This window comes from Malaya genurostris, chromosome 3, assembly GCF_030247185.1.
Source record: "Malaya genurostris strain Urasoe2022 chromosome 3, Malgen_1.1, whole genome shotgun sequence".
Taxonomy (NCBI): domain Eukaryota; kingdom Metazoa; phylum Arthropoda; class Insecta; order Diptera; family Culicidae; genus Malaya; species Malaya genurostris.
This window is the reverse complement of record NC_080572.1, coordinates 140,973,497-140,987,974: the sequence shown is the minus strand read 5'-3', so window position 1 is coordinate 140,987,974 and position 14,478 is coordinate 140,973,497. Positions and strand designations below refer to the sequence as shown.

The following is a 14,478-nucleotide window of genomic DNA, read 5'->3' as shown; positions in this document are numbered from 1 at the left end:
AGTTGACCACTTTCAACCTTTCTCACAGAGATACTATTTTGAACTGAATCATTGCGATTGCCGGAAGATTGGTGAAACTATTAGGCTATTCCATCACCGCATGCGTAGACAATCTCAACTCACTCGTATGTTTATACTGTTGATGGCTTTCCACTAATCCTATTTCAGTCAGTATCTCCGAAGTTTTGTTACTATAACTAGAGCTTTGATATAAATTTACTGACATAGATTCAATCACACGTATACGCCTCTATAAAAATTTCACCAACTTCAAGTAGGAAGGCTCCTTTAAGTTAGATACCTGTTTTTCCGCATTTTCAATGTACAGTCTCACACAGAGTAAATGCTTCAAAATTGTACTTCAAGTCTCAGAAGGCTCTCCAAGTTTATTCAAAACTTTGGTGTGTCTTTAGAACTCGTCGACCAATCTGTGTAATGTAGTTGAAGCATCTTCTGTCATTCTTGGCGTTTCGGCAGCACTTGAAGGATGCCGTTGTTCATCAAGTACTTGTTCGAATAATGGGTCCCACACTAGAGTACTGCAATTATCGCTAGAGGGCTGCACTTATCGAAATGGACCTGGGCGGCCACGCCCTTTTCTGCTACACGTAGGTAATGGAACTTCTCAATAGCAGCTACCTCCGGATTAGAACAAACAAACGCACAAAAAGTATCATGAAATCCCAGCCACTTTTGATAGCAGCCAGTAAATTCAGGCAATAAAATAGTTGGTAATTTCAGACCAGCAAGACCAGAATGAGGAGGGAGAGAGAATTTGGTATCAGGCTCACTAGATGTATTAAGTGCCGGAGGCAATTCAGTAATAAGACCAGTTTTTATTGAACATAATTTGAGCTCGAAAAGAGTACGATATTATAGATTGTTCTCGATTGCTTCATATCTTCGGTTTCGAGATCTTCGAGTGCAGCGTGTGTCTCTTCTAGACCTTGCCAGAGTGATTCTGGATTTTCCAAGCAAATATACATTTGAAACCCGTTCCGGGTGGCTACGTACCCAATGAGGATTTGTTCTGCGCGATCAAGCGATGCAATTAAGGCCGTGTGCCTCGTAGCAAGTTATTGTTTGCTTCTGTTTTCAATCATTATAGTACCGCAACTTTCGCCGTTATTCAAACTTACAGCATCCTTACACGATTGTTTGAAAAATAAGACCAGGTAGCTCTGGCAATACTGAGTGATAGTTTTGGAAGAGTACTAACCTGGCCCAAGGCAGAACTTTAACTTGAATAGATTTAATTTGAACCACCTTTAAACCCTTGAAGAGAGTCTACATGTAGACGAGAGTCCACACTGCATGGTGACGTGCTTGAGCCAACGGCAATCAGAGCCGCCACAAGGAGGATTCCTAGAAATGAAAGGTTAAATCTGCTATCTAATATAATTAGGGGTAGAACTTATTTAGCAATAATACGAGTTATTCTCTTGAGGAATATTCTTCTATGGCGTCTAACAATGAGTTCCTTTGTGTTGAGACGGCTTCCAATAATGGCGTCTTTCCGCTCTGTTTACCAGCGTCGGTAGGAACAACGTCTCAATTTATAAACCTATTTGATAAATTATATTTGATACATATACCATATGTAAGTCATAAATTAAAAATGAGAGAATTAAATAAAACAGAACTTCGTAGATTCTACTCGGTTCTGCTCGGTTTTGGATACTTGAAATTCAGAAGAACATGAAAAACAAAGCATATTATCAGATTCATAATAACTGATCGGATTCGTTAAATCATAAAGTTGTTGGGTATTGTTATGAACAGCAAAATTTTAAAATTCAAATTAAATTTTAAATTTGCTTGGAAACTTGATAATGAATATCGAAAAACCCATCTGACAATGTCGTTAAAACTTAGTTGAGAATTTTATGTGAAATTTTCAGAATGATTCATTCAATTTTCTTCTCGTGTTAAATGCTTTTCTGAATGAAGAACTTTGCTGTCTTAAGTACAGCAAGAGATATTCACGATTAAGTTTTATCCATTCTTAAACTGGGTAAATTTAAAAAAAGGCGTCCCATAGTAAAGAAAGTCGTATTCACGAAATTCAGCTTGAATACCATACGCAGAAGTAACTGGAGGATAATCCATCCACGGCTAGGCAAAATGGCCGAATCGAACACGAATTCCCTTTTGTGTCTGGCCTTCTTGGGCTCTTTCAGGCTCAGTAGAAAAACGTCCCCGTGGTAGCAATACGGTCAACCATCGATGAATGACAAAAGATTTTTATTACTAAGACCAGCAACTGTTGTTGTTCATTTTCTGGCAGATTGGTTTAATTTCTAGTAACCTGTGCTGTTACGAATAGTTGTATTGCTGTAAACTACTGAGCACTTGTTCAGTAGGAATATAGCATCATTGATCAGAAGTAAATGAAACACAAAGAAATGGGAAGACCTTTGATTTCAATATCTTAAATGGCTTCTAGGTCGAACGGATTGTGCCTAAGGGTTTAGTAACAAAAATTATACGGTCCAATTTGAATTCGTGGCATTATTGTAAGAAAATGCAAGAGCAACAATTTAGCTTTTAGTTTTTCTTTCTACACTATAATGGCAGATGATATCTTGGCACAGTATTGGTGGAATCATTTGAGATCGAACTGAACTAGATATGATTGTGAGAGATTATTTTGGATAACATTCTATGTATTAGTCAGATTTAATACAGAATCTAGAGTCATTTTCTTCTAGCGGTATAGTGTTTTGTGACTTTGGCTGCTTATCTTTTGAGTAAGAAAAAAGAGTAGTTTCGGGAAGGTAAGAAAAAGATCAATGATTTTTCTTACTGTGGTTTTTAGAGATTTTGTGTTATGTAATTTTCAAAGACAGAATATAAAGATTGGAGATATGGGCTTATAAATTCTTCTTTGGGTACAGTCTTCTAAGTAATTGTTTTTAAATTTCACTCTTTCTTATTTTTTTAGATGAACGACAAGATATACAGAAAAAGACATTCACCAAATGGATCAATAGTCATCTTTCAAAATCAAACACATGTGTTATTAGCAATCTATTCGAAGATTTGCGCGATGGAAATGCATTGCTTTCTTTATTGGAAGTTCTAACCAATCAAGCATACGTAAGTAAAATTTTATCCACTCAAAAACTGAATTCAAAAAGTACGGGTGTGTAATGTCAGAGACATAACTGGATGTCGTGAATACGAATAAAACTGACACTCTTTCTTTATCCTTTCAAATTTCAATTAGTTGAACGATTGTGTGAATTGTGCTAGCTTTCCTCTTTTTCACTACTAGAATTTGAAACGATACTCCTAAACTAAAGTACAGATTAGTTACATTAAAAATTCTAACACACGATTAAATATTACGAAATAACCAGTATAGTTCTGAAAGGAACCTTTCAATAATGGCTTCTAAGTCGACGTATGCATTTTATATAGCAAATTAGCAGAAAGTTCTACTACAAACTACAAGTGATAAAAAAAGGGTCGTATATAGTATAGTAAAGAAAATTTCGCATAATTCTTTGGGTATATAGTTATTGTTCTAAATAGAAATATAAAGAATTGTGTCAATTATTTTGTTTCGGATTTAAATATTTCAGTGAAAAAAGTTATCAAAATGCCGTACGACATAAATTTCTGACATTCAGAAGTGCCAAATTGTGTAATTCTCTAAAATATTAAACACTGTTGCGAATTTTGCACTGCGAAAATTGCACAAAGCTAATCAAATTATCCTGAAAACTGGCTCTGTGACTTGAGCGTTTGAGGCTTTACACCACGCAAAAGGTCGACTTTCATTACCGACTGCTCATCCTGACGACCGAAGTCCTAATGAGAGGACGGCCTGACTGATGTTGGTGGGAGAACCTCACCTCGACATCCAGTTTCGTAGGTAGCAATAAGAGAAATGAACAGTTTTTATTCAAAGATTCCTAACCATATTATCGATAGAGCTTGTGAAAAAAAATATGTTGTTGGGTTAAGTACATCAAAAAAAATTCGTGGTAAAGTTCTACCCATTCTTGTACAGGGTAAATTTTGAAAAGGTGCCCCATAGTAAAGTAAGTCGTATTCAGGACAAAAGAACCAATTTGAAGAATTCTGGAGTTAGGAACTGGACCTGGGCTCAAGAACTATATTTAGAACTTAGAACAGACTCAGAATTCAGTTGGATTTTAGTAGACTACAATTTCGAAACTGAAATCAGTTCCGGAATCTTTTTCCAGAATCCACTTCAGCACGCAGGCTCTGAATTCTACACCCATATTCCGGAACTAAGCTCTGAAGCTACTACTACCAAAATGGGTTGTAAAATGTCGCATAATTCTTTGGGAGTATTATGATTCTAAAAAGAATCGAACAGAAGAATTTTGGAATAAGGAACTGGACCTGAGTTTAATTTAGAACTAAGAGCAGACTCAGAGTTCAGTTGCAATTTTAGAACTACAATTTAGAAACTGAAATCAGTTCCAGAATGTAGTTCCAGAATCCAGTTTCAGAATTCGAATGAGAGTTGCTACCTGAGCGTTTGAGGTGTTAACTACGCAGAAGGTGCACTCTCCGTCGCTGTTGGTTCATGATATTGCCCCTCGACGACCGGAAAGCAAATGATGAATCATTTTCACGACGTCTGCTACCATCCAACATACAAGAAGAAATGATCGATTTTCGACCACGTATCCCTTTTTATACGCATTCAGATGAAGATATGTGCCTGACTACCTCAAAATCGTCGTCCTTGCGCGAAAAAGCCAAGCAAAAGTAAAGAGTTTTCCGCATTGTTTTCAAAGTTGTAGAAAACTTCATTTTTGAGTTGTTTGTGGTTATCTCACACTGTTCAAAATATTATTCTAAATTCCTGATCATATTTTCAATGAAATGGCGAAATAATTATGTTACTGCCCTTAATACAAGTCGAGATATTCACGATTAAGTTCTGCCCATTCTTCCATATGGCTAATTTTGAAAAGGCACCCCATAGTAAAGTAAGTCGTATTCACGACAAAAATAGATTTTATTTGCTTTAATAAATAGGTAAATGATCTGAGAACATAAAAGCAAAGATTATAAGCGGAGCTTGAAAAACATCTGTAGCAACAACCCAAGAGGTTGTTCGAGATATTGTGGAACAATTTCGAAAGATCAATGTCTTTTAGTAAAAAGTTTAATCAGTTGTCATAACACTTAATTGTTATTGTACAATTGTACGAACTTCATATTTGATCTATCATAATTTGAAATGCAATGCTGGAATTCACTGCTAACTCTTTAATGCGAATTGTTCATTTCTGTCATTTTACGTAAAGGTGTTCTAAATTACCCATACTGGGCATTCCTGGGTTAACTAACCTCCACATATACTCAATATATATGTTTTCATTGCTATGGATATTTACGATTACCGCTCGATCGTTTCACTTGGGTATATTATGAATTAACTTGTCTATACTTGTCTATATGCGAATTGTTCATTTCTGTCATTTTACGTAAAGGTGTTCTAAATTACCCATACTGGGCATTCCTGGGTTAACTAACCTCCACATATACTCAATATATATGTTTTCATTGCTATGGATATTTACGATTACCGCTCGACCGTTTCACTTGGGTATATCATGAATTAACTTGTCTATACATGTTTTCCTCGCTTCGTGGTACTGTTTTTACTGACTGATGTCATATGTTGAAATAGGCTTCCTTGAGCAATGTAAAAACTTTACTAATATACTATCTGTACTAGCTAAGGTATAGTGAATTATGTTTTTTTGAAAGATCTTTTGATATGATTTCGGCCTGATCTTGATCTGTGATAAAATTAGGGCTGTTGCATGCCTCCTTACTGACTGAGCTTGATGATACCATCAAGTTGATCGCACGGGTAGTAAACCAAAAGGTTGTATTGTCGAAATGTGAAACTTCAGCTCTAAGATTGCCGTTACAAAGGATTAACATTTTTTTTTGTAATAGCTTTTTTCGTTCTGCTCGTTATAATTTTATGGGCTCAGTTTGCCTAACCTTACGATGCTCTAGCGTGTCCCAGTTCCGCCTGGTAGTAGCTATTGTCTGTACCTTATCCTTGGGGTGATCGAACGGTTGCTAGTCTCGGACTCTGGATTTCATGTCGTTTCCTTTCATAATAGGTCGTTCTTTTCTCCTGGTTCTTTATAATAAAACATCTTGGTAAATATCCTCCGATTTTAAGAATTAATCGCTGTCTCTTTTAATTTTTTTATTCCGAACAATGTGTTGAGGCTTCTAACGTGTTGGATGTAGCAAAGAACATTAGATTTTATATGCTTGTTCATGGCATTCAGTTAATCTTTGACGATACCCACTGAGCAAAACACAGCATTTTGTATTGTTGTAGTACACCCGCGCAGATCATTTTTTAACGGTGTCGACTGCATTTACTTCCTTCTTGTCTTATTGCGTGTAAAACGTGAGATAGCACTTTGGACTGTTGTGGCACACCCGCGCAAGTAATCTTTAACGGTGTCGCCGGCGTTTACTTCAATTCGTTATCATGGTCTCAGATACCGGATACACATTATTTCTCTTAATTTTTCTGTCCCGATTTCCCAGCTCTTGTGTTAATTCTTCCAACCTCTTGATAGTTCCACGGATCCCTTTGTCTTCAACTTGCCACTGCCATCGACCACACCCTCTCGTTCTCTTAGATAGCTTTGCTATGCTACCGACATCCTTCCTTCTTGCACGACCGCGATGAATACGTTGGATGCACACGTTGTCCAGGACTCCTATTTTGTTTACAAATAATCTCCTATTAAATTTGCATACGCATAGCTGTAACTTATATTCCAGCGCGTGTATATACAAATAAATTTTCGTAACCAATTGTAGGATCGTGTTTGTTTCATTACTTTTTATTTTTATATACTCTTTCTATCTATCTAATCTATCTTTGGCAATCAACATACTATTAGCTTTCCTTTATCTTTTAAAAGTAGAATGTTTCGTTAGAGTTGTGGCATGGGAAGATTGTTGCAGGTTTCTTTTTGTCGTGAATACGACTTACTTTACTGAATATCTCGACTTGTATTAATGGCAGCAACATAATTCTTTCATCATTTCATCAAAAAATATGATCAGGAATTTAGGATAATATTTTGAACAGTGTGCGATAACCACAAATAACTCAAATATTAGGTTTTCTCAAACTTTGAATACAACGCGAAAAACTCTTTATTTTGCTTGGCTTTTTCGTGCAAGAACGACGATTTTGAGGTAGTCAGGCACATATCTTCAACTGACTGCGTATAAAAGGGAAACCGTGGTCGAAATTCGATCATTTCTTCTTGTGCGTTGGATGCAAGCAGACGTCGTGGAACCAGCAGCTTCGGAGAGTGCACCTAATGCGTGGTTAAAAACCTCAAACGCTCAGGTCGTAGTTCTCATTCGCCTTCCGGTCGTCAAGGCGAGAAGACGCATTAGACCAGTTTCGGATCATTTGGTACTGCGTGCGGATGTGTTGGTTTGTACGCAAAACTAGTTTCAATTCAAGCAAGAACGATTGCATCAGCTGTTGGTGCTTTGCATTGGAGAGAAAGAAAACAAGAAACGAAAAGTGGACAACATTATATAAAATCAGCCGTTCTAGTGGCTCTAAATGTTATCTAAAGAACTATTAAAATTACTTCTTTGGAATTCGAAGGTAGAAATCTTAAGTTTAGTGAAAATCCAAGATAACTTGATTTGGTTCGTGCACCTTTCTCTGTGCGAAAATCGTTCGAGATAAATGTTCCGAACTGTGCTAAATATCGTAGAGAATTCCACAATTTGGTCCTTCTGAAAGTCAGAAATGAATCCTGTACAGCATATTGATAGTTTCTTTCAATGAAATATGCAAATCCGAAATGAGATAGTCGACGTCAAAAATCGTTGAAAATTTTAGTAGTGAAAAGGGGGAAAGTTTCGCAATTCACACAATCGATCAACTATCAATTCGAATTCGAAAGTGTAAAAAAATCGTGTCAGTTTTGATTCGTATTCACGACATCCAGTTATGTCTCTGACATTACACACCCATACTTTTTCTGTAAATTTTTTATTACTACTCAAATTATTATACTTGTTTATATTTTTCATTGGCCCTGCAACTTGCCTCCATGCGATATTTTAGCTCATCTTACCATGAATGCTGCATACATAATGCTTATCTCTATCCATCGACTTGTTTTTCCTTCATTCGTTTCTGGTAAATGCTTTCTCCCTTCTATCTGTTTGGTTATTGCTCTTCATCCAGGTCGAGTGGTCAGTTCAATGCCGCAACTACTGCCCCTTACTTACTGAGATGTGTTTTCGGTGTGCTATATTGATCTATAAAAGACTTAAATTTGTCTTTCAGATTAATTTGAACATACTTACCTTACCTAACAGCTATAGGCCTGGGGTGTCCTTTGCTGTATCAAGCATACGTCTCCACATAACTTGGTCCGTGGCTGCTCGTCGCCAGCCACTCAAGGCACAGATGCTAGTGAGATCACCCTCCACTTGATCGATCCATCTCGCTCGCTGCGCTCCTCTTCTTCCACCAGTCTTGGTACCAGTCGGATTAGATTCAAGAACTATTTTCACTGGGATGTCGTCCGACATCCTTATGACATACCCTGCCCATCGTAGACGTCCGATTTCAGCTGTCCGTACAATGGGTGGTTCTCCTAGCAGCTGTTGCAATTCGTGATTCATACGCCGTCTCCACGTTCCGTCTTCCATCTGCACTCCGCGATAGATGGTCCTCAGTATCAATATCGTCAGCGAAGCCAAAAAGTTGTACGGACTTTCGGAAGATCGTGCCACTCGTGTCGATCCTCGCTCTTCGAATCACACCTTCCAGGGCAATATTGAACAAGATACAAGAAAGTCCATCACCTCGACGTAGCTCTCTCCGAGATTCGAAGGGACTCGAGAGCGTCCCAGACACTCGGACGTAGCACATCACTCTATCCATCGTTGCTTTTACCAATCGCGTCAGTTTATCTGGGAAACCGTATTCGTGCATGATCTGCCATAGCTGTTCTCGATCGATTCTGTCGTATGCCGCTTTGAAGTCAATGAATAGGTGATGCGTGGGAACGTTGTATTCACGACACTTCTGGAGTACTTGTCTTATCGCGAATATGTGATCCGTAGTGGCGCGGGCTCCAGTAAATCCCGCTTGGTACGGCCCTACGAATTCCTTAGCTATTGGTGATAGACGACGGCAAAGGATTTGGGAGAGTACCTTGTAGGCGGCGTTCAGCAAAGTGATTGCGCGGTAATTGCAACAGTCTAGCTTATCGCCCTTTTGTAGACGGGACATACCACCCCATCCATCCATTCCTGTGGTAGAATCTCCTCCTCCCAAATCCTAGAAATCATCCAGTGCAGCGCTATAGCCAGTGCCTCTCCTCCATTTTTGAGCAGCTCGCCTGGCAACTGGTCATTGCCCGCGGTTTTGTTGTTCCTCAGCCGTTCTCTGTATCTTGTGCTTCGCCATTCAGATGCTCGTCATAGTACTGCTTCCACCTGTCGATCACCTCACTTTCGTTCGTGAGAAGGTTACCACTGGTATCTCTGCACATTTCGGCCTGTCGCGTGTAGCCTCTACGTGAGCGGTCCACCTTCTCATAGAACTTCCGTGTGTCATTTGCGCGGTACAGCTGTTCCATCGCTTCGCGATCTTGGTCTTCCTGGTGGCGCTTTTTGTTCCGGAAAACCGTGTTCTGTCTGTTCCACGCCTGTCTGTATCGTTCCTTGTTCGCTCTAGTGCGGTGTTGCAGCATTCTTGCCCTTGCTGCATTCTTCTCTTCGACCAACTGCTGACATTCGCCGTCAAACCAGTCATTTCCTCGATTCGATAACCTCGTACCTAGAACGGTTGCAGTAGTGCTACTCACGGCGGACCTTATGTTCCTCCAGCCGTCGTCAAGAGTTGCCGCGCCAAGTTGCTCTTCCGTTGGTAGCACTAGTTCCAGTTGTTGCGCGTATTACTCTGCAGTACGAATGCTACCTAGCTGCTCGAGATTGAGTCCAGGCGTTCCTGTGCGACGAGTATTGTGCACCGTCGATAGTTTTGAACGCATACAAACCGCGACAAGGTATGGTCAGAATCAATATTGGCAATGCGGTAAGTGCGGACTTTGATGACGTCGGAGAAGAATCAGCCGTCGATGAGAACGTAGTCGATTTGATTTTCCGTATGTTGATCAGGTGATCTCCAGGTGGCTTTGTGGATATCTTTGCGGTGGAAGAAGGTGCTTCGAACTACCATTCCTCGGGAGGCTGCAAAGTTTACGCATTGTTGACCGTTGTCGTTTGTTACCGCGTGCAGGCTCTCTAGCCCGATCACGGGCCTGTACATTGCCTCTCGGCCTACCTGAGCATTCATGTCTCCGATGACGAGTTTTACATCCCGCGGTGGGCAGCTGTCGTAGGTTTGTTTCAGCTGCGCGTAGAATGCTTCCTTCTCGTCATCGGGTCTCGTCTCATGTGGGCAGTGCACGTTGATGATGCTGTAATTGAAGAAACGGCCCTTGATATTCAATACGCACATTCTATCACTGATTGGCACATTCTATCACGCGCTGGCGCATCTTGCCCAACACTACAAATCCCGTTCCTAGAACGTTGGTTGTGCCGCAGCTCTGTTAGAAGGTAGCCGCTTGATGCCCACTTTTCCACACCTTCGCTACGACATCGAAGCCGCGGATTTGAAGCTCATCATGCAGCATTCGGTCGTATCCTGTGAAGCCAAGCGATTTGCAGTTCCATGTGCCAAGCTTCCAATCGTAGTCCTTATTTCGTCGCGTTGGTCTTTGCCAATTATTCCGAATCGTATTTATATCCTGATTATTCGTAACAAGTGTTTGCCGGACGGCTTGTTAGGCCTGCACCAACCTCCTGTCTCGCCGTAAGGCCATCGTGTCAGCACTGTTTACAGTCCCACATTGACACAAGGACGGTAATCAGTCGCTCCTAACATGGAGAACAGACGCTGTTTCGAGCCGCCCCAACATGGGGAACAGACGCTCGGGTAAGTTCGCTCTCTGTAAAGAGAAGGCAAGCCCCCCCTTCTCTGTTACGATTGTCTCGATGTCTTGTTTGAGTAACGAGAATTATCACAAAATTTGTTTTTGTCATCATCCAGATGATTTGTTTAATAATACAAATTGCCATTCCGTTCAAATAGCGCGCACTTTCTTTTCATTCTGGAGTCCGGCTCCCCTTGTCCACACACACTTGTTTCCACACTCATACTGAAGAAATTGCAAAAATACATTTATAGCATAGGAATTATTTGCTGGCCACCGTCGTTGTGTCGTATTTTCTAACGTTGTGTATCCTAATTCCATCACTTCGTTGTTGAATTTTTTTAGCTTTTTCATTATATTAGTTTAATGTCTAACTATGAATCAATATGTTTGTGCTTCCCATTGAGCTTTCCCATTCTTTTTAAATATCTGTATATTTTTCAACGTATCCTAGTTTTTCAAAACGGATTATTTTTCCTTTGATACTTTTAACCCCGATTAATTCTTTAATATTTTGTTTGCATTGATATCTAGTCGTACACCTTTAATTAATTTGTTAACTTGAATTTTATTTTGGTTTTGTGTTCCAACATCTCATACTTGGTTTAAAAGTCTTTCTTTTGTTACACTTTTTCATGACTACTAAACTTCAATTCGATCTTTATCCTACTATTTCGTGCTTCTATTTTGTATATTGTCGTATAATATCCTAATTTTTATTGTTTATTTGTTTTTTGTTTGTTTACAGTAATAACTATTCTCATATAATTATACTGGATTAAAGGTTATATTTTCGGTTAAAATTATAATTAATTTACTGTAGCAAAATATTTATTTTTCGAGTGATTACGAGCCTTGTTTTTTTTTAATTCATCGATCATTCGGTATATTTTTCAATCGATTATTATGGATTTTCTCAAGCCTGTTTTCGTTTTTAATTGTAGTTGTTTGTTCACTAGGTAGAGTGACTACCTCATATGGTCCTCTCCAAAGTGATTGTAGTTTTTGTCCTGTGCCTGAGGTGTTGGCTTTGACTAGCACTAAGTCACTGAACATGCAGTCATTTGAATGTTGATCGCATGTCGTGGACATAATCATCGTAATACAGACCGTCGCTGTTATATTTATAGATTGTATTTGGTATGTTAGCTCGCTTTCCGTATAATAATTCAAACGGCGAGTAACCCGTAGAAGAATTCACGGTTGTATTATACTTAAAGCTGAAAAAATGGGAGTAATTGGCCCCATGTTTTCGGCTCGTTACCAATGTTTTGTCGTAGGTAAGTTTTGATCTTTCTGTTGGATCTTTCGACAAGGTTTTATGTGGTATGTTCGGCTAATTCTTTATACGCTGATATACTGTTTACTACTACGAAAGTACCATCAAAATTGCTTTCGTTAGTTTTATGTTTTGAAAATTCAGCAGATCAAATTTGATATCATTATTATTTATGCTTATTTCATATTCGTCCAAATAAGAAACGGTTCCTAAATCTTCTTTTTCGTCCCTTCCAGAATCTATGTTTTCTGCGGATTTCACTCTGTTTTCTGTTTATTTTTGAATGACGTAAACCGGCCTGATTTATCTATAATTTGGGAATTGTTTTATTTTCCGCGACTTTCCGCTTGGCAAGTTCATTGTTCTCCGCATGCTGCTGTTGACGCTTTTGTTGTCTAGTGACCACTACAACAGTGCCTTTAATCCCATACTTTTCAAAGTCAGGATGAAGTCTTGATAAAAAAAATCTGCTACAACATTGTCTTTACCCTGTTTGTAGCGAATGTCCATTTCTAGCCCTTGTAATTTCAGACGCAGACGCGTTAGTGTTGGTGAAGTTTCTGTTAAATTCCAAATTGAAATTAAAGGCCTGTGATCAGTATAGACGATAAATTTCTGATTATAAAAAAAATGTTTAAAACGATTCACGGCCCATACTATCGCTAATAACTCCTTTTCTATCGTATGGTATTTTCTTTCGGCACCTGCTAAGCCTCTGTTTGCATAAACTATAGGCTTATCAATGGATTTCTCATTGGAGAGTACCGCTCCAATAGCGTACTCGCTGGCATATGTTGTAATAACAAAAATATCTTTATTATTTATTCGGTCTAACCAACAGAGTGTTCGATGTTAAAAAATTTCTAAATTCTTCAAAAGCTTTTTGACATTCTTCTGTCCAAACAAACTGTACATTCTTTCGCAAGAGATCGTTCAGTGGTTTATGTTTCTCTGCTATATGTGGTATAAATTTTCCATAAAAATTTACTGTTCCTAAAATTGAGCGGGCTCCTTTAACCGTCCTGGGCGCTGTCTTTTTTTAATAGTCCTAATGTTTTCCTCCGTAGGCCGGATGCCTTCTTTGTCGATTACATGACCTAAGTATTTTATTTGCGTTTTCGAAAATTGGCATTTTTCTAGCTCGACTATGTATGCAGGCATGCAGGTTTTTAAATTGCCAGCGCAATGCCCTTAAAACTTTGCACATGTTGTTGTTATGTTCTACAATTGTTGAACCAAGAACAATTATGTCGTCCAAGTAGACTATAGCTTTCACGTCTTTTTTTTCATACAGTACCGTATTCATCAATCGCTGAAAAGTGGATGGACTATTTCATGAACCCATAGGCATTCTTGTGAACTCAAAGTGGCCTTTTGGAGTTGAAAACGCTGTCTTGGCTGCATCTTTTGTATTAATGGGTACTAGATGAAACCCCGATTTTAATTCCAAAGTTAAAGGAAAAATATTTACTATTCCCGAGATTATCTAGAATCTCGTCGATTAGTTGAATTGGGTATAGAAAAGGATTTGTTACTAAATTTAGAGCCCTAAAGTCAACCACAATTCTGTATTTCTTGTTACCATATTCATCGCCCTTCTTAGGAACACCTAAGACTGGTGCATTCCATGGACGCTTGCTAGGCCTTTGATACCTTGTCTAGGCGTTTCTTCAATTTCTTCATTTTTGTGTCTCTTCGTGGCTTCTGGAAATATGTATTGCCGTTTATTGATAGGCACGTTTGAAGTACTTTCAATTTTATGTACCGCTACATCGATGATAGTTAATTTATCCCCTTTCAAATAGAAGACATCGCTATACGTTGCCATAATTCTCTCTTTGCCTACAAAGTTTCCTCTTTCCAAGTGGTCTGTATTCAGTGCTTCCAGTACTTTATCCCTCCTGTCCTGACCACTTGTTTGACTGTATCTTTTATTTTCCGTTAAACTCAGGTCCTGATTTGCATCTAAATCAAGTAAGCATATGCCTTCCTCGTCGCAATCTCTATTTAAAAAATCTTGTTCTCTTTCGTTGGTAATGTTAGTTCCACAAAAGCTAAGCATACTATCTAAACAATCGTCGTTGTTGTATATTTCATTGTTGTTCTGAGGCACAGCATTAATGTTTTCATTTTTATTCACTTTTTGGTTTGTTTTATACTTATGATGCTTTGATATACCGC

At 38.8% G+C, this 14,478-nt stretch overlaps 1 protein-coding gene across 12 annotated transcripts in view; it reads left to right on the top strand.

Moving 5' to 3' along the window:
* LOC131438020 (dystrophin, isoforms A/C/F/G/H) overlaps window positions 1–14,478 on the top strand; it is a 1,278,256-nt gene that overhangs the window by 165,463 nt on the left and 1,098,315 nt on the right. For all 12 annotated transcript variants that reach the window (XR_009230868.1, XR_009230869.1, XR_009230870.1 and 9 more), the window contains exon 2: window positions 2,945–3,099. Coding sequence is in view for 8 of the 12 variants with exons in the window: in XM_058607783.1 (XP_058463766.1) it covers window positions 2,945–3,099 (155 nt within the window). In the remaining 4 variants the exon portion in view is untranslated. The remainder of the gene's footprint in view (window positions 1–2,944; window positions 3,100–14,478) is intronic.